Source organism: Brachyhypopomus gauderio, chromosome 6, assembly GCF_052324685.1.
Source record: "Brachyhypopomus gauderio isolate BG-103 chromosome 6, BGAUD_0.2, whole genome shotgun sequence".
NCBI lineage: Eukaryota > Metazoa > Chordata > Actinopteri > Gymnotiformes > Hypopomidae > Brachyhypopomus > Brachyhypopomus gauderio.
Window position 1 is genome coordinate 15,899,081 of NC_135216.1, and position 20,677 is coordinate 15,919,757.

A 20,677-nucleotide genomic window follows, 5' to 3' on the forward strand; every position below is an offset into this window, starting at 1 on the left:
ATAATGTCACTAGGGGGTTGAATAAAACTGATAATGATGTGAGCACAGTAAAGACATTTGTGGTTATTCCATCATAAATATTATGTTATGTTTGTCTAATTTATAAGTGCCTCTTTGATATAATTGTAAATAAGATGACTGAAATGATCAAAATCAATGTCAAACTGGCCAAAACACTTTATTTCAGTGGGGGTTGAATAAATTTGATCACAACTGTAGACTGTTTCTGCACACTTTAAATCCATCTTTTTTTCACGCTATGTGTCCATTTTACCCCCCCCCCCCCCCAGTAACATATTTTACGTTCGCCACTGTTCGCCGCTGCTACAGTTGCGAATAACATCATGGCTGTGATGATGTATTAATGTGATGTACAACCAAATTACAGCTGTGGTGTAACCCTACCCCTAACCCTTGAAACAAAAAGCAAGAAATATAGAAATATAACATCAATAGCAAATATGGAAAGACGTGAGTTCCTAGGTCATAAGTAGATAGATACAGACCCCCAGTATGGAGTCAGGCTCATTCTTGTATGTTTTTCACTTGTAAATCTGCAGTTTTACACTATAACTAATCCAGAATCTCACTCTGTGTAAGCCAGTCTTGTCTATGTGCTGCTTAGAGGAAGTGTACTTTAAAATTCTATCCATCCCATCCTTTGTGTTTGCCACCTGCACCTGGTCCTCTGTGAAGGACCTGTTGCTGTGTCCTGCCTGGTTGTCATGACCACTGTTGCCTAGGAGAGGGGTCCACATTAGAAAGGAAACCTGAACTAGAGATCTTGCTGCCGTGATGTTTAATTCATTGAAAATGGAGAGGCAGGAGGGCAGGTAACTGATAGGGGAAAATACCCCTTTAACCAAATTAGTTAATAACAGTGGAAATGGTCATGTCATCTCAAAATAAATACATTAATAAAAAAAAGTACTTATACATTCTTATGTTACATGTCATATTCAGCAAAAATATCTAAATTAAACATTCTTTTTCAGTCAAAAGCTTTCATATATTTTGTAAACATCTGTAAACATTTTTCATTTTTGAAACCCATGTCATCTTCTCACCCGGGTATGTCTGAATGCTTCACAACAGAAAGTAAGATGAGATTGCTGTACATTTCTAGTTGACATTTTTCTTCCTCCAATTTAAGCATACCCACTGGTCTTCACACAATGCCACAGAACTATTCAGTACCCCTCTTCAAAAAAAATCTTTTATTACTGTCCCATAACAGAGGAACGAAAGCACATTTCTCAAAAAGCCATTTAAAAAGATGTTTTTGCACTAATTGATCCACCCACACACCTCCCCCTCCCTCCCTCCCTCCCTCCCTCCGTCCCCCATCTCTGACTCTCCACTCATTTTACTCTCCACTTTCCTTCAGGAGCAGCGTGGTACTGACACTTCGTTGGTAGTGCCGGACTCAAAGCTTTCTGAGTTATAAGAGGAGTAGGCTACCTGTACTTCTGACCAGCCAGTTAGCAGCCAAGCAGCATTTTGTTGTCCAGAAGAGAAGCGTCTCATATTCGTCTGCGAAGAGCAAGTGTCCTGTGGCTCATTACACTGTGTGTATCCTCTTTATCCAGCTGGTCAGCACTTGAGGGGATCCCCACAGCGGCCTGGGCAGCTGGAGAGAGGTCCATTTCTCCACAAAGACTGCCTTGACGCCTGCCTGGTCTCTATCAACTGCATTCACAACATTTTCTGCCTTCTCAATTTTTAACAATCTGAATCTATTTTTTGAGTGGGATAGGGCAGAGATACTGGATCTGTTATCAACTGATTACTGACATCTGTTCAATTGTAGTCCATTTTTATTCAGCATTTACTGTTTTGGGTGGTCTGGCACTGTAAGATTACTCAGAGGAAATCCATCTGCATCTTGGACTGCAGTTCATTGTGAAGGTATTGAATTTAATCTCCCTGACTCATCTAAGTAAGGTAACACCTGAAGAGCAGTACAGGTCCATGTCACTGTGGTGAACATCTTCCTTTAAAGAGAAGAGAACGAGGTCGACCCCTCTGGCTCTCCAGCCAGCCTGAACCTGGAGCTGAGGAAGTTCTGCATGATTGAGCTTGGACAAGCAATTTTACCACTGAGTGTTCCTTCATAATTCATTACATCACAACAAAGGAGGTGTGTGCGCCTGTGGGAGAGGCATCTTGGAAGGATCTGAAGAGAAGTGGAATAAAAGCATCAGAAGTGTTTAAAAGTCAAGTGGAATCTTCTAGAAGAGCTGATCAGCAAGTAGTGTGACCTGGACGTGTGACCTGTCGACCTGTGAGGAGGGGTGAACCAAGTATCCCTAACTGGACCAGCAGCAGCAGAAAAAGTGTCTTCCCGGTTGTGGCCCGAGGACGCGTGGTACAGAGAAGGCGGAGGAATGGTGAATACAGGAATGCAGTTGATCAGCTTCACCTTTGCCGTAACGGGCTGGGTGATGGCTATCGCCGTGACAGCACTGCCCCAGTGGAAGGTCTCAGCTTTCATTGGGCCCAACATCCTGACATCAGAGATAATATGGCAGGGTATCTGGATGAGCTGCGTCTATCAGACTACTGGCCACATGCAGTGCAAAACGTATGATTCCCTGCTAGCCCTGCCCATAGATATCCAGGCTGCCCGTGCGCTGATGTGCGTAGCCATCTTCCTGGGCTGGTTGTCCTGCACGGTATCCTGCTGTGGTATGAAGTGCACCACGTGCGCTGGGGATGATCGCCATGCCAAAGCAGGCATAGCGCTGTCCGGCGGGGTGCTCTTCATCATCACAGGCCTGTGTGTGCTCATCCCTGTATCGTGGGTAGCCAACACAGTAGTGCGGGACTTCTACAACCCCAACATCCCCGTCACGAACAAACGCGAGCTGGGACAGGCCATCTACCTGGGCTGGGCGTCTGCCGTCATCCTCATGATCAGCGGTGCCGTGCTGAGCAGCACGTGCCCCCACATGGAGAAGGAAGCCTACAGGAGGGGCTACTCCGGACGGAGCTTTGCTAACACCAGGCACTCGCCTCTAGATCCTCCCAAACCCATCGCCACCAACAATGTGCCCTTCAGGGAATACGTCTGAGGAAGAGGGGGGGAAGTGTGGCAGGTGAAGGTTTTTCCATGAATAGTGACGGAGGGGATCAAAGTATGTTTAATAGAATAGTTGGCCCAACATTGCGTTTACACTGATATTATTTTGCACACTGTTGATTTTCCAGTATCTGATGTTCACAGTTTGCTTTTGGTTTTGACATGTCTAAATTGCTAAGGAATAATGCAAGCATATTGACACAAAGGACAAAAAAAATCTGAATTGTTTTCCTTGTTAGATTTTGGAATAGTTGCAGTGTAAAGTGATATTTCTCAGTCTAAATATTCTTCCATTATCAAAAAAGGCAGAAATTGAACATTTAGGACAATAGACATTTACTGGAACAAAATGTGATTTTGGCTATTTCTTAATACATGTAAAACTCAGCTAAAGTAAGTCCTAAGATGAGAGGTAAGTCATTCAGACTAGCAGAGTGATACTGTAGTGGTCTGAATCCATTTGGAGATATTTTATTGATGTCCTTCATTATTTGTACTGGTTTTCATTTTTCCTTTTTATTACATTTTCATTGCATGAGGAAAATGTTGCACTATGGAATTTCTTGGTAATTTATTTCCTATTTATGTTTGTGATTACTTCACTGATGTTGTTGCTAGAAAAAAAATAATTATCTATACACATGAAGAGCAGCTACACTGTTATATGCAACAGCCACTTGTGCAAAAACTGGCCTAAACTTACCAGGCACTTGGACATGTGTAAAATAACACACTGTAACTCGTCTTTGCCATGCACAATTCAACCAGCTTTTATTTATCTTTATTTATTACTTTATTTATCAGGGATGAGTTTTTGAATTGACCCATATTATGTGGGTGAGCTAACATACAATCAACAGGCACAATGGCAGCATTATCTGGGCATGTTACGCTGGTGTTTGTCAGGTGAGACAAGAACACCGTCACTGTCAAGGTGACAGTGGTCTGCCCCTCCCATCAAAAGCAGTCCTGTGGTCAGAAACTGCTGGTTGTGCATGTAAACATTTTACATATCTATACTATCTACACACCTGTGATACACAACCAAGAAGGTGTTTATAATTAAGTGGCTGGTATCTGTATGTGTTATGTGCTGTGACGTCATATCTCATTTTCATCATACAAAAAAGTTTGATTGTCTAACCATGTTTACTGTGAGTGAGGTGATTATGTATTGTTTTTAAAGTAAAGCAACAGTTTGCTTAGTGAGGTGTGCTGAACACGATGTGACTGCAACACAGACCTCTTCAACATCACTGATGTCAGCAGCGGTAAACATGAAGCAGCTCTGTCTGGTGCTGTCCAAGTCCATCAGCAAAATTCTGAGGCTGCTCGTATGAGATTTGATGCATAAGTGCTTGTCCTGTTGACCTCTTTCTCAAACACTGCCCTTATACTTCCATTAAAAAATTGGAGACAACAGACTTTTAAATAATCACAAGAAAATGTCTTGTCTGTGGTAATTAATCATGAGCTATATGGCTCAATATGCCTGGGAGTGTGTGTGTGTGCACATATGAACGGGTGAAATTCAAGTGAGCATTGTTTAAGTTAACCACAGAGACACTCTAAGGACACTGGACATGATAGTAGCGCTCGGCGTCTTGGAGCCATTCCAACAAATCAGCAGCAAACTTGACTTACACAATTGTAGTCTATCAAAACCATCCACTAATTTGAGATACATTTAATACAATTTTTTAACTTTTACATTACTCAAAGCAAGCGTACATTTTCTCCCATAAGTGTCCCAAAACTGTGTCTATTGCCTGGATAAGTTTGTGCTGAAGCTGCTCTTTTAGGTCGGGAAACTGAGCAAGATGGGTGGCAGAAACTTCAACGTTCTTCAGCGCCCTCAACTGTTCCGCCAGGTTTCCCAGAGAACTAATCAAAGGTGTACAGTCCACCAGAACAGATCTCCAAACGGTCTGGTTAGCTTCTAAACTCCGAAAGCATTTTCTGAGTTCTTGATGCAGCAACGATAACGCCTGCTGGGACATTATTTGACTGGGAAACTGTTCCGCCAGGATCAAAGTGAACTCTTCAGAGGTGTACAGTCCGCCAGAACAGACTGAGTGAATCAGAAACGGAGGGTGGAGCAGCTGGACTTGCAGAGCTCTCCGGGGTGATCCGGGTTTGGGTCAGAACCAGGGAGTGTATAGAGTGCAGGGATGCAAGGGCTGAGATGACATCAGCCTTCTGGACAGCAGACTGGCAATTTCAGAGTCCTCCTGTCACTGTGCTCGGTGTTTGAGATGAACGTTGTGGGTAAACGAGGATCCTGGTGTTGCATGGTGTCTATGATGGTGTCTGTGAACTCTGTGAGATACATACACAGGAATTGCCAGACACATTATAGAATAGAAACAAGCTTTATGGAGACTAGTAGGGGAAAGTAAATGAGGGAAGAGATGATACTTAGATAGGTTTGGGTTTGAGAGATTTGGTGTCTTTGGAGGAAACTAGAACAAACGCAGAGAAGTTAGAGAAGTCTTCAATGGAAGTTAGAACAGACCCTAACCGCGAATTCAAGGCGGTGTTGCAACTTCAGCCAATCACCGCAACTTTCCCGCAAATTTGACCAATCACTGATGTTGTCTTGATGTGACGTCGACAAACTCCCGCCTTACTTCCCTATATACGTTCAAGAGGACCAGACTGAAAGCAGCATGAGCGACGAAAATAACGGCAAAAAGATCTGGAAAAGCAGTATTCCGGTACACTAAAGTGAGAGGGAAAGTGAGAGCGATCATTGTGCATTCTCTGTCCCAACACCTGTGTTTCAAGGGGTGGGGCATACAAAATCTTGAGAGGGATCATTCCTGCCCAAACTATTTCATACCACATAGAGCACATATGTCAAAGTTAAGGCCCGCGGGCCTTAACTTTGACATATGTGCTCTATGTGAATTGATTATCTATGGCCCCCTGGATGATATTTAATTATTTTTAGAACCGGCTCGCAGGCCACAGCCGCCCGATGGTGTTCTGCACGCACAAACACTACATTCCCCACAATGCAACGGTAGCCCGCGATGTCACTGCAGCGCACGCAAGCGGCGAGGGTCTGAGATAAAGTTTATAAGTTTAAACTTTAAACTGAGATAAAGTTTAAAGTCAGAGATAAAGTTTATTTATCTCTGATCCATATCTATGAGTTACTAGTTCACTCTGGCGCCAACCACTGGCGATCAATCTCGATATAATACTTAATTTGTGTCCATTTTACAGGCCGCCCGGTAACAACTTACGTTCGCTAACCCCCTCCCCGTCAACAATTAATGTTCGCCACCCCCTCCAGGTTCAAATCTCACTCCAAGCGATCTTGAAAAGTTGGCAACCCTGAATAAATAGGTAAATAATTAAAATGGACTACTAAATAGAGGAAACCATACAACATTTACTCCCTATTGCAATGTACTCACAAAAAAGCAAAAACACACCGCAACTTCCATCGCAATTTTTTTGAAAAACACCCGCAACATCAAACATTTTAGCCCGCAACAATCACAAAAAAGGCCCGCAAAATCCTGGTGGGACTGTTAGAACAAATAAGGAGTGGTCCTAATTTAGCCATTTCAGTGAGTGCTGTATCCACCCCCTAATTCACACCTTAGACCAGGACTTAACTACAGCCAACTACACCTAGCAAGCAACAAGGTTAGGACAAGAAGCCTGGAACTGAACAGAATCTAACACAAAAATAATTAAACTCAAAACCTGCCTTAACCAAACACAAAATGTTTCAATAGTAGACAAACAAAGCAGACTCATGCAACATGCAACAAATTAGTCATGCAACAAGCAGCCACAGTCAGGACATAAAACCACAGTCTGGTGTGGGGAATATTGGGCTAGCAGCTACATGGTAATAATGCAAAAGGGTCCAGCAATGTGCAGGAGAACTGGATGTTCACACACACACAAATAAAAATATAAAAACACATGTGAGGCACCACTTGTAAATCTGCAGTTTTACACTATAACGAATCCAGAATCTCACTTTGTGTAAGCCAGTCTGGTCTATGTGCTGCGTCTTTGCTGCTTAAAGGAAGTGTACTTGAGAATTTTATCCATCCCATCCTTTGTGTTTCCCGCCTGCACATGGTCCTCTGCTGTCTGCACCTGTTGCTGTATCCTGCCTGGTTGTCTTGACCACTGTTGCCAAGGAGAGAGGTCCATATTAGAAAGGAAACTTGAACCAGAGATCTTGTGGCCACAATGTTTAATTCATTAAACAATGAGAGGCAGGAGGGCAGGTAACTGATAGGGGAAAAACACCCCTTTAATCAAATTAGTTAACAGTGGAAATTGCCATGTCATTTTCTGCCTGTTAAATATTTAACAACCTGAGTCTATTATTTTGAGTGGGTATGGCAGAGATACTGGATTGATGCCTATATTATCTCAACTGATTGCTGACATACATATTTGTAGTTATTTTTTTATTTAGCATCTACTGTTTTGAGGGGTCTGGCACTGCAAGGTCACTCAGAGGAAATCCATCTGCATCTTGTACTGCAGTTCATTGTGAAGGTATTGAATTTAATCTCCCTGACTCATCTAAGTAAGGTAACACCTGAAGAGCAGTACAGGTCCATGTCACTGTGGTGAACATCTTCCTTTAAAGAGAAGAGGACGAGTTCGACACCTCTGGCTCTCCAGTCAGTCTGAACCTGGAGCTGAGGAAGTTCTGCATGCTTGAGCTTGGATCTGAAGAGAAGTGGAATAAAAAATACTCTGGATGGAGCTTTGCTAACACCAGGCACTCGCCTCTAGATCCTCCCAAACCCATCGCCACCAACAATGTGCCCTTCAGGGAATACGTCTGAGGAAGAGGGGGGGGAAGTGTGGCAGGTGAAGGTGTTTCCATCAGACACAAATTATTAATAGTGACAGAGGGGATGAAAGTATGTTTAATACAGCGTTTCTCAAAGTGGGGGGCGTGCACCACTAGTGGGGCGCATGGGTATTGCAGGTAGGGCGCAAGCAATTGGAAGAAATTAACCTTTTTAAGCCTGTCGTTTTAATGCCTGTTCGGTTTTCATAAGCCCCGGATGTTTAAAATGTCTGCGGAACAGAGGGAATCTAGATTCGATTTTATTACCATTTTGTTTGGGTGATATGGGACAGGTGGGGCATGGAATTTCCCTTTCTTCTGAGGTGGGGAATGATAGGAAAAGTTTGAGAACCACTGGTTTAATAGAATAGAATAGAATAGAATAGAAAAAAATTGCGTTTACACTGATATTATTTTGCACACTGTTGATTTTCCAGTACATGTCTGTTGTTCAGTTTGCTTTTGATGTGTCTGAATTGCTAAGGAATAATGTGTGTTGACACAAAAGACAAAAAAATTCTGAATTGTTTTCTTTGTTAGATTTTATATTGTTTTCAGTGTAAATTCAGTGTAGTGATATTTCTCAGTCTAAATATTCTTCCATTCTCAAAAAAAAGAAAATTTAGGACAATGGCTGTATGATTCATAAGTGCTAAATAAGGTACAAAATTTGTTTTTGGCTACTCCTTTATATAAGTAAAACAGAGCTAAAGTATGCCCAAAGATGAGAGGCAAGTCATTCAGACTAGCAAAGTGATACTGTAGTGGCCGGAATCCATAAATTAAGTGATTAATTTGTGATACACCATCAAGGTGTTTATAATTAAGTGGCTGGTATCTGTATGTTATGTGCTGTGATGTCACAACTCATTTTCATCATACAAAAAAGTTTGATTGTCTAACCATGTTTACTGTGAGTGAGGTGATTGGTTTATTTATTTATTTATTAAAGCAACAGTTCACTTAGTGAGGTGAGCTGTACACGATGTGACTGCAACACAGATCCCTTCAACATCACTGATGTCAGCAGCGGTAAACAAGAAGCAGCTCTGTCTGGTGCTGTCCAAGTCCATCAGCAAAATTCTGAGGCTGATCGTATGAGATTTGATGCATAAGTGCTTGTCCTGTTTCCCCAAAATCCGTAAAGGACACTTCAAACAAGATCTTGAGAACATCCCATTCAAATTAATGTTCATCCAAGATATTGTAAAATAACTGATGTCACTGCATACTCAACATGCCCTCATTATATTTAATCTATTGCCTGTTCTGCCTTCATACTCTAATTTTTTATTAGAGTGCTTTTTATAATGTTTCCTATATCAAGTTCACCTGAACGTAATGCTGGGGAATAGATGCACGCGCAAAGTTCAAGCTGTTTTTGTAATACATGAAGTAGAGAGCCAATCAACATACTGATCCAGTATCTGAGACTCCAGTTATTTTCAGCTAGTAAATACACCTGGTAGTAAAACTCTAATGGAGTTTCCCAACAGAAGCATGTAACTCCGTATGCTTATTCAGATTCCATGAAAAATGACACTTGATGAAGCACATCTGAAACAAGACACAGGATTGAGCATTCAGGGTGATTTCACTGACATTTTGGGTGTTTTTTGTTAAAAATGTTTAATTTTAGAGATAAAGGTGATATACAAATATCCTGCAATAATGCCATATAGACACTGTATTACCAACCAATAACTGAAACCATGTAGTCAGAAAATGACCAGGAAAACACATTTACTCCATTCGTGTTCATAAAGGCTTACCTGTAATGTTGTCCTCTCCACCTGGGGACTGCAGTGCTGCCCAAGTCTTTGGTGCTGTCTCCATAAGCATCAGCTGCTCAGGCTTTAACATCTGCAGCAGGTTCTTCCTCTGGATGTATCTAAATACATAGCTGAGGACAGTCACGCAGGACTTTACTGCACTCCTGGAGAGACGAGCAATGACTCATAAAGAACTCACAGCTCTGATCCATGACTCAAAGCACTAGGATCATCCACCCAAGCATGATACGCCAGTCTGCATAACATCAAACAACATCTCGATATTCTTTGGAGGGGGTAAGATGCCAACTGCGCTCTTGTCTTCTTCCTCAATGACAGAACGCAATGGTATTGGACAGAAATAAAACTTCAATTCCAGCTCTAACGTAACAGGAAACAAACAGGCCTGTATTTTGTAAAGACTCTGATTAACTGGTTCTGGTTTGTGAGTGTTAGATTGGACCTCACCAAGGTACTCGTATGACCCCGAGTTGTGACACACTACATGAGGTCAACACATGGTACTTTCTTTGTACGTGATCGATCTCTCAAACACTGCCCTTATGCTTCCATTAAAATTATGTTTGGAGACATAAATGTGTTGTCTGTGGTAATTAATGATGAGACATATGGCTACATATGCTTGAGAGATTAACTAAAGCCAAAAATTGGTAGGCACCAATGAAAAACACTGTTCTACTTCTCGTGCCTGAGAGGTGTATGCGCGCACGTGAAGGGTGAAATTCGAGTGAGCATTTTTTCTTAAGTTTAACCACAGCTCGTGAGGAGAGGGTCGCGGCTCATGGACACACTAAGGATACTGGACACGGTAGTAGCGCTCGGCGTCCTGGAGCCATTCCAACATATCAGCAGTAGATGGCGAGACAGCAGATCTGGCAGTACATGAGTGTATATCGAGGGAGTCTGCGCTGCGCTCATACTGCTGAACAACAGCAAATACCTGTTTGCTGGTCGATTCCCGCACTAATTGAAGCGCACACCTGTAAAAGCAGATCGAATATTTTACGGTGATGTACTAAAGTACATTTACAATTTTTGGCAGGCAAACTCTACTTACACAGTTTGTAGTCTATCAAAACTATGCCCTAATTTGATATGTCAAAAAAATTGTAACTTTTAAAACAATCAAATCAAGCGTACATTTTCTCCATTAACTGTCCCAAGACTGTGTCTACTGCCTGGACGAGTTTATGCTGAAGGCGCTCCTTTAGGTCGGGAAACTGAGCAAGAGGGGTGGTGGAAACTTCAACGTTCTTCAGCGCCCTCAACTGTTCCGCCAGGTTTCCCAGAGAACTCATCAAAGGTGTACAGTCCACCAGAACAGATCTCCAAACGGTCTGGTTAGCTTCTAAACTCCGAAAGCATTTTCTGAGTTCTTGGTGCAGCACCGATAACGCCTGCTGGGACATTATTTGACTGGGAAACACCGACTGACAACGCTAGCTCTCTCCCAATAATTTTCAATATTTTTATCAACTGATATCAGCTCATTAGTGCACAAAATCTAAATTACATGTAAATTGTACGGATTAAATACTACGTTTGTATGCTATGATACGAATACACATCTAACACTACATCATTTACTACATCCTTGAATTCCAGTTCGCATGTTCATGTGGCGTTTGTTCCTGTCCCGTACGTCAAAAAGCCGTAGTCCAATAAGGCGTGTAGCTATTGGTCAGTTTCGTTTGTTTTTCAAAACGTGTCGCCTGAATGGTCAAGACGTGTCACGTGAATGACGTATACCAAAGAGCTGCTCGTTCATTGGCTGAGCTGGTTTTGCCAATGAATTTGAAAAATCTGCTTTTTCCCAACTGCGGCAAGTTGAAAGTCTCGAGAAGCACCGAGGGTTAACGCATCAAAACGGTACGGGCCTTGGGGTTCTGTGTATTTTTAAAAACGTGTAAATTAGTAAGATATCGAACTTTTCTCCGTTTGTATATGTAATTTAATAACGACCACACAGCTAAATATCTTGTTTCTAAACGGACAGGGATCTTAGCTAGCCTAGCTGCCTTAACCTAGTTAGATATAGCCAGCCCACTAGCATGATGCTATCTAGCGCTAACATAGTTGTGTAAATGTCGTCTTGTTAGCTGTCTACCTATCCGTGTTTACTAACCTTAGTTACACGAGCCGAGACTGATTCCACTTCTTCATTTCACTCCACTTCTTTCTTCCACAGAACAAAATGGCTCCTAGGAAACGAACAACTAATGCTAAAAACAAGAAGAACCCTAAGATACCTAAATTAGAAGCCTTTCTTCTCGACTATGATGATGAAGGTAAATCAGAATATTACACATGTCTTATAGATGTTGACAGTTAATCTGTTTGGCCTGTACAAATAGCAGCCATCCTCTGCTCCATTTATTGCAACACACAGTTAACTAAATTCTTTTGGGCCTTTGGCACTGTGTATTTTGCCTGGATTGCCTTCCAAATATTTCCAATCAGCAACACGTTAGTGGTCAGAAATTGAGACATGAGCTATGGACTTTAACTGTACAACAGCAAAGAAGTTACATTAGAAAAATCCAAGGAGTATATTATAGCCTAGAGGCCATTAAAATTCTATCATACATACCTTCCTATGAACCGGGATATTTCACAAAGAAGTCCTTCATCTGCTGTGTGCAGTGCTACCCAGCAGTTTTACAGAAATGCGTAATCAGCAGTTCTGTTTTCAGGTTGTGCCATTTTGAATGATTGGTTTTCTTGGCCATAGCAAGTCATGTTTTCATCACCTAAACTCGTCCTTGTGCACACAGTACAAACCATAGTTAAGAAGTTGAAGGAGAAGACCAACAACCTTCTGAAAGATGCAGACAACCTTTACAATATAGCACTCATCAAGATGCCCACGGCTGTGCGACAGATGAACTGGATTCAGTATTGTGGTATGAATATGCATATGTAATCACATTTTCTTTTGGGACCAATTTTGCTATCCAGTTCATTCAAGCGTTACAATAACCTAGAATTAGTATGAATGTACCTTGAGTGACATCTCCATTTTTTTATTAGCTTCTGAAATGCCCAAAACACCAGTAGATGAATCAAAGGTAAGTCTCCTTCCATATATTTGCATATCTGTTTATTTGCTTTTTCTCTTGGACACTCTGTCCCGTCATTACTGCTAAAAGATGAAACTGCCCTCTCTTCGTGTAGCAGAAGGAAGAGGCTGCCCAGGTGGAACTCACCATTTCCCAGGACCATACCATTCTACCCAAGTCTGCCAAAAAAGGTGCAACACACCCCCCTTCCCCCCAACTTCTTTCCATTGCTATTTTTGAATGTGATATAAATTTTGACTGTACATATTGACAGCTGTGAAGACCAGCACAAACTCTGAGGATGAAGAGAACCTGGTACCTAAGTTAACAGCTAAAAAGGTCAGTGTACAAACACACTGCACGTCTCCCGTACACACAGTATAAATTATGACACTTTTACCCTCTGGTCATTTGTAAACAAATGCACAATTTTATTGTGTCTTCATAACAGGGAAGGCTGAAAAAGGCACCATCAACCTCCAAGAAAGCCAGAGCCCTCTCTGTAAGCAAGCAGAACAGCACTATAAGAAAGTGAGTTCTTCTGTGGCTCCTGTAGCTCACCTGCTAGAGGAACCTGTGCCAGGTGCTAGCAACACCTGGGCCTCTGGTTTGGCTTTCATACCGATGAGTGTGTCATTCACTCAGGATAAGACTCTGCTGAATACAGATGCAAATCATCTTAATTAATCAATGTTATTCTTTTTTAATTGAAACAATTCAGTTTATGCTGTATGCAAGTTCCATTGGTCAGCACAATCTCTGATTTGTTAAGATCTACTAGGAAGCCCTTGACTACCCCAGCCAGAAGTTTCTTGGACTCTTCCATTATAGGCCCAACTCCACTCATGACACCGCGCTTTGACTCCAGGTGACTCCTGATGCGACATGCTTTGTATAATTTATTTAAGCGTTTGGTTTCATTTGTGTAATGGTTACAGCCTCATGGGATTGAGTGCAATAAACCCATTTATTAGCGAGATGTGTCCTCCTTTGTAAGGTTGCCCAAGACTCCTGCAGTGCGAGTTCCTCGCCACAGAGAGAAGGTGTACAGCATCTCCGTTAATGGCTCTCCTATTGCTGGAGGAAGTGAGGACATCGTTATCAATGTTCCTCTGGGCAACGGGGAGGTCAGTCCTACTCCAGCATATAGTCAGTCACATCCTGCTTTCTCCATGAAAATGTCAGTAAAGGCTTTATAAACATCTGGCTGTGAATGTATATCATGTATAGCAAGAAAATATATTCTTCTTTTTTCTATAGTGCATTCAGTTGCTGGCTAGTGAGATGGATTCTGTTGACCTGAGTCAGCTGGATGCGAATGCGATTCGCAGTATAAGACAACTGCAGGTATGACTGCGTGGGAAGGGATCCTTCACTCCTGAAACATTATACCACCTGTGGTTAAACATCTCTCTATCTCTCCTTCTCTCCTCATTTGCACAGAATCGGCTCACGGCTCTTTGTGGAACATCAGAGTGACCCAACTCCAATAGATCAAGCTGTTGAGACGCTGCCTTGTATATTCAGACGTAACTCCTGTTCATATTGTTGGTTTTTGAAAATAGCCTTTTATCTTCATACTTTGTCATGTCTCCTTATTAAATTTTTTTACCCTGTACATAGATTCTGGTTAGTGTAGGTTTTTATAATCCATAAGTAATATACACTGATTTGTATTTTTTTTTTATCATACATTTTATTTTTCTTTGCATCTGTTGTGTACTAGTGCTTTTTCTGTTCAGGACCGTATCAATATCTCTAAATATCAGTAGAGATGGAAGGGAAAGCACAGATTTGTACAAATCTTTAGGAAAAAATAATGAAGCTTTGTTGAATTGAATTAAGACTTCTGGAATCAATACTGCAACATTACTTGCTTAATGTTACATGTGACACTTTATTACAATGTTTGTGCTTCATGGTGTGTAGCATTTTGAACAGATGAAACGTGTATATAAAAGACAACAGAAGAGAATCACTCAGAACGGTGTCATTACTGTGTACTCGGGCAACATCTCTGAATTTAAGCCTGTCTACCATTTATGCTCAGTATACTTCATTTTGATTTGAAAAAAATAAAAACCTATCGTTCAAGTGTAATTATGCAGGCTTGTAGCATGCAATTTTGCCCAGAAGGTGGCAGTGTTGCATTGATGTCCTAATGCATGAGGGACACACTTGGCAAAACAAGAATGGGAAGAGAATGCAAGAAATAAACATTTAATAATGTTCCTATGCCGACAGGCATAGCTTATATACAATATTGTCAAAATTCTGGGTGGGAATTTGGGGGGAAAGTGACTTCCATTAAGGAATGGTCATTGCTGAGCTTTGCAGATTTCTGGAGAAGCTCCTCTAATCCAGTGTGCAGAATTCTCCCCCAAACAGGCCATCATATCACTGAGGAGATCTCCACTGTTTGGCCTCTCTGGCACACTGCTGGAGGCTTCTGCAATGGTGGAGAGGGATTTAACATAACTCCGATACCCAATATGTAAAGTCGTCTGAGACGCACAGTACAGTTTCACTCACCGTTCTCATATTCTAGTTCGTTCCTAAATACAGACTTGGGGACGTCGTAGATGGTGTCGGCCGTTTCTGAAATGATGTTCAGAAGCATGAGTGATGGAGAGATAGAGTGATGGTGTGTGTAAGGAGAGCAGGAAATGCAGCATACACTCACCCAGCTCGCTCGCCCGCATGTTGGACGGAGGTGTGTCATAAATAGCCTCTTCTAAATTCTCGGAAAATTGTATGTGTATTTTTCAAATTTCAGTCAGCACAAATACCTACTTGTTACAATATCATATATTTTCTAGAATAATACATTGTGTTTACTGATATGTTTGGTTGAGATTTTGTAATGGCACAAACCGTTGTGAGTTGGTAGGGTGTCGTAATCATTCTCGTGTTCGTTCTCTGATTTGTTTTCCATTTCGCACTCGAACTGTGGGCTGCTCTCAAAACACGCACTGTCTGAGGTTATGTAGTGACACCAGAAGATCATTAACAACTGACAACCATGTAGTAGAAGAACCATTCCATTAATTCTATGAGCAAACATAACATAAAAACATCATCATAAAAAAACTATAATCTGTTCACAAAACTTGAACGGTTTTGCCTTAAGACTGCAGTGAGACAGCTGAAATTTATAGTGAGGTCTATGTTAACACGCTAGGCCAGGTTAAAAGAGTTCAAAACCTCTGACAACAGCAACAGCCCTGTGAAACCCATACCGAAAGCTCGGGAGTGGCACGGAGTGGAGTCTGGTGTGGAGTCCACGCTGGGAATGGCGTGGGTGGAGAAAGGCCTTCGGATCAGGGTGCTGCTGCGCTCCGTGTGGGACCTACAGCTGCTTATAGTACTGCATGGATTTGACTGAGTTCTCCATTTGGAATCAGCCCCATCGGTCCTAGATACACAAACACAGAATAAACGTCCGTCACCTCAGATGGTCATATGGCACCACAACCATATCACTCAACAAAGTGAGAGGAGCCGTACCAGTCAGAGGACGTCTCAGGGACATTGGCTTCCGGATGTTTCATGGCTTTGAGAAGCTGACAAATCCACTCCTGTCTGAGGTCTGCTGTGTCTGCAGCCTACTGGTGCAATTTGGAATATTATAATATATATGTAATATTATATAATATTATAATTATATAATAATATATATAAATGTGCAGACATAAATACAGTAAAACATTAAATAACTCCTTAATTAAAAAAATGTAAAAGTAGGAAGCCTTTTTGAAGATGCTAAAAATCTTCCCAAGATGGTTGGAGGAACACTGGCTTGACTGACTAAAATTCTCTGCAAACTAAAAGGGGTTTGCAAAGAGCTTTCAGTGATATCTTTCAGTGTGACTACACACACTGAAATAATTCAGACCTGCTAGTGAAACACAGACTGGGCAAAACAGAGCTCCAGACATCGCATGTATATAAAAACCAATATAATGGTTGGTTGACCTGTCCAAGATCAATTGGACAGAGAAGTTAACAAAAAGCATTTTTCAGCGTTGAAGAAACATTTCCTTGGCTGGCATGGCAGTTTTACTTTACTTCAGACAGACATGTACAGTGGTGCTTGAAAGTTTGTCAACCCTTTTAGAAATTTCTACATTTCTGTATAAACAGATTTTCACATCCAACTAGATAGAAAAAACCCTGTTATTACCCAGTTAACAAATATTTGGTAATTTATTTACTCCTGCCCCAGTGCAGCAGTGACTGTAATTAAACAGTCTGGTGACTGCACACAGGCCTGGAGGAGTTGTAGCTCATTCCTCCATATAGTACAGCTTCAGCTTTGGCATGTTGGTGGGTTTCATCACATTATCTGCTCGTTTCAGGTCCTTCCACAACATTTCAATGGGATTAAGACTTTGATCAAGACTTTGACTTGGCCATCTCAAAACATTAACTTGTTTCTTCTTTAACCATTCTTTGGTAGGACAACTTGTGTGCTTAAGGTCGTTGTCTTGCTGCTTTTTGGAGAGCAGTGGCTTTCTCCTTGCAACCCTGCCATGCACACCATTGGTGGAGTCCAAACTCTTTATAGATGGTTTTGTAACCTTTCCCACCCTGATGAGCATCATGATGAGGTCCTCAGAAATTTCTTCATGCCATGTTGCACTTCCACAAACATGTGCTGTGAAGAACAGACTTTGACAGATCCCTGTTCTAAATAAAACAGGGTGCCCACTCGCACCTGATTGTCAACTCATTGATTGAAAACACCTGACTTTAAATTTACCTTCAAATTAACTGTTAATCCTAGAATTTCACATACTTTTGCCAGTCACAAATATGTATTATTGGATCCTTTTCCTCAATAAATAAATGACAAAATGATTAATTAAAAGGCTTCACAAACCTTCAAGCACCACTGTAATAAATACTACAGTGCATAATTAAGGCCACTGGATTCATTGTAATAATATTTTTTTCACTGGTAAAAAGAAATACTTCCTTCAGCACCTCAATTGCCAGGTTTCCTAACAATCTTATTTTAGCTAAAAATCTGTTTTTATCCAAAAATCCCATTAAGCCTTTGAGAGATCAAGAGAACATTCACTACACACTAAAAGACACAAGGAGGCCCAGCATTGCTTTCATGTTCTGTTTTTCTAAAACAAAAGTCAATGATGGTGCTTTTCACCCACGTCTTCTAATACAATTTGTTTTTTGTTTGTATTGGTGGGCGGCTGCTGCTCACATCCTTAAACAGGCCCAGAAAACATGGTGGGCGGTGGAGAAGGGGAGGACAGTACTGACCAAAACTTTCCTCTTCCCGTTTTTCATGGTGATCTCAAACAGGTAGCGCTTGTTCTCAGTCCTCATCACCTCGTGCACCGACTCCACCTGGCAAAGAAAACAGACCACACATCAACACGCAACAGACCGCTAGACCGATGAAAGGGACCTCAGGCTCATTTGTGTCTCATGTGTGTCTCGTGTGTCTCTGCTGTGCCAGTTTGCCTTAACAAACAGACTTCATTAGTAAATGTTAACTTTGCAGTTTTCTGTGTGTCATAGTATCGAATAATTGACTATAGATGAATGGATGTTTTTCCCACACTGAACACTGCTCTGGGCAAATGAGTCTTTTTTAATAGTTGCTATAATGCTTACATTTTCACTTGCATACATAAATCTTGATATATTGATACTCCATTAAGTTTTATATATAATATAAAATCATCAATCAGTGATCTCAGTCCCTTTTTAAGGTTTGGTGCAAATAGCAGCCAACTTGTGCAGTTAGTGGTTGTAAAAACATATTTATTTCTGCAGTACTCTAGGTCAAATATAACCTTATTAAGCTGAGAGCTGATTGTTGTGAATATTTGGATATGAAATATATTTGTATAATGATATAAGTAAGTATGCTTAAAGACCTCAGAGAAAAGGCCCTGCGCCCCTCAGAGGGTTAAAGCTTCTTTTTTGTTCAGTAACTTCTGCATTAACAAATGACTAAAGGAAGTAGTAGTAACAACACAACAGAGAAAGCAAGGATCCGAAACTCACCTCAAACAAGTAGTACTGCCCTCTAAGGTCTGACTGTCAGGGAAAATCAACATGGAATATGATTCACAAATGTTTCATAGAAATGTACCATTTCTGACTCCTGCTCTTGAGTATCAACATCAGACACGCAGTATTGTAGTGTAGTGCTGAATATATTCCTATATTCCTAACTTCCGTTAAATTTGGAAACGTTGAACTCCCTGTGGATCTCAGTCACCAACCAATACGGAAGTAATATGAAAGCCTGCGAAAGCAGCCTGAAATGAAACAGATATCTGAACTCACTGGGTACATCCCAGTGGCAGGACACAAAGGGTCACTTTCCCAGACCCAAGAAGCCTACCCGTGACCCCACTGCCACTTAGAACAGTCCCTGCATGGGAATCAGTGTGCCGCAATTATCCAAATGTCTCTGAGTCATGAAGCAGATACTATAAGAAGTCATTTAAGAAATAACAGCAAGATATTAATTTAAAAAATTAGTTCAATACTTACAGTGGTTCCATGTTTCTTAGTGTAGAAGAAAAGGGTTGTGTTATGAAGTTTGAACCAATATGTCACCCATCTCATCCTCTGATGGGACCCCCCCCCCCCAAAAAAAAACAAAAAAAAACAAAACAAACAAAGCCTATTAGTTAAAAAAATTTAATAATTCATTTGATAAAACATGGCCATTGAGGTTCCTTCTATTTAGTGTGAAATATGTGAGCAGGTGCTTCACCCTGTTATGCCATCTTTGGAGATATAATAGTATGCAATACAATGTAGATAGATCAGGATCACTTACCATTTTATCTTTTCTTTTCTTGAGAAAACCTTGGCATAACGGTGTGAATACCACTCCTCCAGAATCTCCAGCAGACATCTTTACCTATCGTCCCACGGTCTGCTGAGCCAGTATCTACTTGCAACGGAGCTAGCGCTTCACTTCTCTTCCGTGGAGGCACTGGTTCAAGAATATATAAAACCCTTCTATTTTCCCACTTCTGTTTTAAGGAACACAGACAGACATGTTGTTTATACCAGAGGTGTCAAACTCAGATTAGGTGAAAGTCTACATTATGCTCAGATGGGCCAGGACAAATGAAACAACCCATAGCATTAATCAGTAGCATCAACAACTCCTCCTCTTAAGTTAAAAAAAAAAGATTTATCATATGTACCACAAACATATATAACATTAATGATGGTGATAAATTGTTCTTATCAAAATTTTGATTATTTGTTAAGACTGACAATTCCTGGTAACAAACTTAATGCAAATAAATGATCTTTCTCTAATCTAAGACATTTATTTTGAAGGATCATGCTGTCAGTCCATTTCATTGACAAGTGCTACGCTGACGATTGCTTCTGAAACTCAGTACCCGGCATCAACATGACTGGTGTATTAAAACCAGGTAACAAGCCCCGAGGAGTCAACAATGTCATTGTGATTCATGTGCCTGTGTGTGTGTGTGTGCGCGCGCGCCTGCCTGGAACAGTTGTTTTTCTAACGTTCATTACAGAGAAAACTTGCTCAAATATATGTAGCTCTAAACATTCTGAAGCCAGCAGTCAGTTAGGGGTTTGCAGCCAAATATCCTAATGGGGCCACATTCAGAGACATGTTTACAACTTCAAAGTCTTGCTAGCAAAGAATTACACATCATGTTTATCAATTGCCTATGGGCCCTGTGTTTATTGTACTAATCCCCCCAGTAGATTAACACAGTCTAGCTCCAAGCCCTTTGTAATGAATCATCTTCCCATTCCACTAGTCGTATTTACTTTAGAACATTGTGGAAACATTGGGCTGGCTGGATTAGAATGATAATCTGTGGGCATGTTCGACACTCCTGGTCTAGACTAGAACAGCAAGACTTCT

The 20,677-nt window shown here is 41.2% G+C and overlaps 4 protein-coding genes across 8 annotated transcripts; 2 read left to right on the plus strand and 2 right to left on the minus strand.

Annotated features, from left to right (window-relative positions):
* Positions 1 to 2,032: 2,032 nt before the first annotated feature.
* On the plus strand, positions 2,033 to 3,231 carry LOC143517038 (claudin-4-like). Its single transcript, XM_077009133.1, has one exon. The coding sequence runs from the start codon at positions 2,388 to 2,390 to the stop codon at positions 3,072 to 3,074; it is 687 nt and encodes a 228-aa protein (XP_076865248.1). The 5' UTR covers positions 2,033 to 2,387; the 3' UTR covers positions 3,075 to 3,231.
* airim (AFG2 interacting ribosome maturation factor) lies at positions 3,183 to 11,368 on the minus strand. Of its 3 annotated transcripts, XR_013131836.1 has the most exons (5): positions 10,856 to 11,154; positions 10,516 to 10,695; positions 9,695 to 9,813; positions 7,086 to 7,240; positions 3,183 to 5,401 (listed from the first exon to the last, which is right to left on the minus strand). XR_013131836.1 is itself a non-coding variant. In XM_077009134.1 (4 exons), the coding sequence occupies exons 1-4, from the start codon at positions 11,122 to 11,124 to the stop codon at positions 7,152 to 7,154; spliced, it is 657 nt and encodes a 218-aa protein (XP_076865249.1). In that variant the 5' UTR covers positions 11,125 to 11,368; the 3' UTR covers positions 5,974 to 7,151. The 3 variants fall into 3 exon arrangements, 2 of the variants coding, with proteins under 2 accessions (XP_076865249.1, XP_076865250.1); XM_077009134.1 differs by lacking the exon at positions 3,183 to 5,401 and having other exon boundaries at positions 5,974 to 7,240; positions 10,856 to 11,368; XM_077009135.1 differs by lacking the exons at positions 3,183 to 5,401; positions 7,086 to 7,240 and adding an exon at positions 7,258 to 9,479 and having other exon boundaries at positions 10,856 to 11,366.
* Positions 11,369 to 11,430: 62 nt separating this feature from the next.
* cdca8 (cell division cycle associated 8) lies at positions 11,431 to 14,483 on the plus strand. 2 transcript variants are annotated; one of them, XM_077009132.1, is made up of 11 exons: positions 11,431 to 11,584; positions 11,904 to 12,003; positions 12,490 to 12,618; positions 12,746 to 12,783; positions 12,893 to 12,965; positions 13,049 to 13,113; positions 13,226 to 13,305; positions 13,547 to 13,642; positions 13,772 to 13,901; positions 14,035 to 14,121; positions 14,218 to 14,483. In XM_077009132.1, exons 2-11 carry the CDS (start codon positions 11,910 to 11,912, stop codon positions 14,251 to 14,253), a joined length of 828 nt encoding a protein of 275 aa, XP_076865247.1. In that variant the 5' UTR covers positions 11,431 to 11,584; positions 11,904 to 11,909; the 3' UTR covers positions 14,254 to 14,483. The 2 variants fall into 2 exon arrangements, with proteins under 2 accessions (XP_076865247.1, XP_076865245.1); XM_077009130.1 differs by having other exon boundaries at positions 11,432 to 11,584; positions 12,890 to 12,965.
* LOC143517036 (uncharacterized) lies at positions 14,341 to 20,668 on the minus strand. 2 transcript variants are annotated; one of them, XM_077009128.1, is made up of 10 exons: positions 19,598 to 20,668; positions 19,306 to 19,383; positions 18,811 to 18,843; positions 18,058 to 18,144; positions 16,282 to 16,379; positions 16,014 to 16,189; positions 15,649 to 15,750; positions 15,458 to 15,508; positions 15,307 to 15,372; positions 14,341 to 15,223 (listed from the first exon to the last, which is right to left on the minus strand). In XM_077009128.1, the coding sequence occupies exons 1-10, from the start codon at positions 19,673 to 19,675 to the stop codon at positions 15,093 to 15,095; spliced, it is 900 nt and encodes a 299-aa protein (XP_076865243.1). In that variant the 5' UTR covers positions 19,676 to 20,668; the 3' UTR covers positions 14,341 to 15,092. The 2 variants fall into 2 exon arrangements, with proteins under 2 accessions (XP_076865243.1, XP_076865244.1); XM_077009129.1 differs by lacking the exon at positions 15,458 to 15,508.
* Positions 20,669 to 20,677: the final 9 nt, after the last annotated feature.

Bases quoted from the DNA above. Each gene is read 5' to 3' on its own strand.
- LOC143517036 (XM_077009128.1), bottom strand. From the start codon at position 19,675: ATGTCTGCTGGAGATTCTGGAGGAGTGGTATTCACACCGTTATGCCAA. The intron at 16,380-18,057 runs GTCAGTACTGTC...TTGCACCAGTAG, and splicing joins ACGGGAAGAGGAAAGTTTTG to GCTGCAGACACAGCAGACCT. The intron at 15,509-15,648 runs GTTTGTGCCATT...CCGAGAATTTAG, and splicing joins CACCCTACCAACTCACAACG to AAGAGGCTATTTATGACACA.
- cdca8 (XM_077009130.1), top strand. From the start codon at position 11,910: ATGGCTCCTAGGAAACGAACAACTAATGCTAAAAACAAGAAGAACCCT. The intron at 12,004-12,489 runs GTAAATCAGAAT...TTGTGCACACAG, and splicing joins TCTCGACTATGATGATGAAG to TACAAACCATAGTTAAGAAG. The intron at 13,902-14,034 runs GTCAGTCCTACT...TTTTTTCTATAG, and splicing joins TTCCTCTGGGCAACGGGGAG to TGCATTCAGTTGCTGGCTAG.
- airim (XM_077009134.1), bottom strand. From the start codon at position 11,124: ATGTCCCAGCAGGCGTTATCGGTGCTGCACCAAGAACTCAGAAAATGC. The intron at 10,696-10,855 runs GTACGCTTGATT...CTGCTTTTACAG, and splicing joins GGACAGTTAATGGAGAAAAT to GTGTGCGCTTCAATTAGTGC. The intron at 7,241-9,694 runs GTAAGCCTTTAT...CCTTGGCAACAG, and splicing joins TGGAGAGGACAACATTACAG to TGGTCAAGACAACCAGGCAG.
- LOC143517038 (XM_077009133.1), top strand. From the start codon at position 2,388: ATGGTGAATACAGGAATGCAGTTGATCAGCTTCACCTTTGCCGTAACG.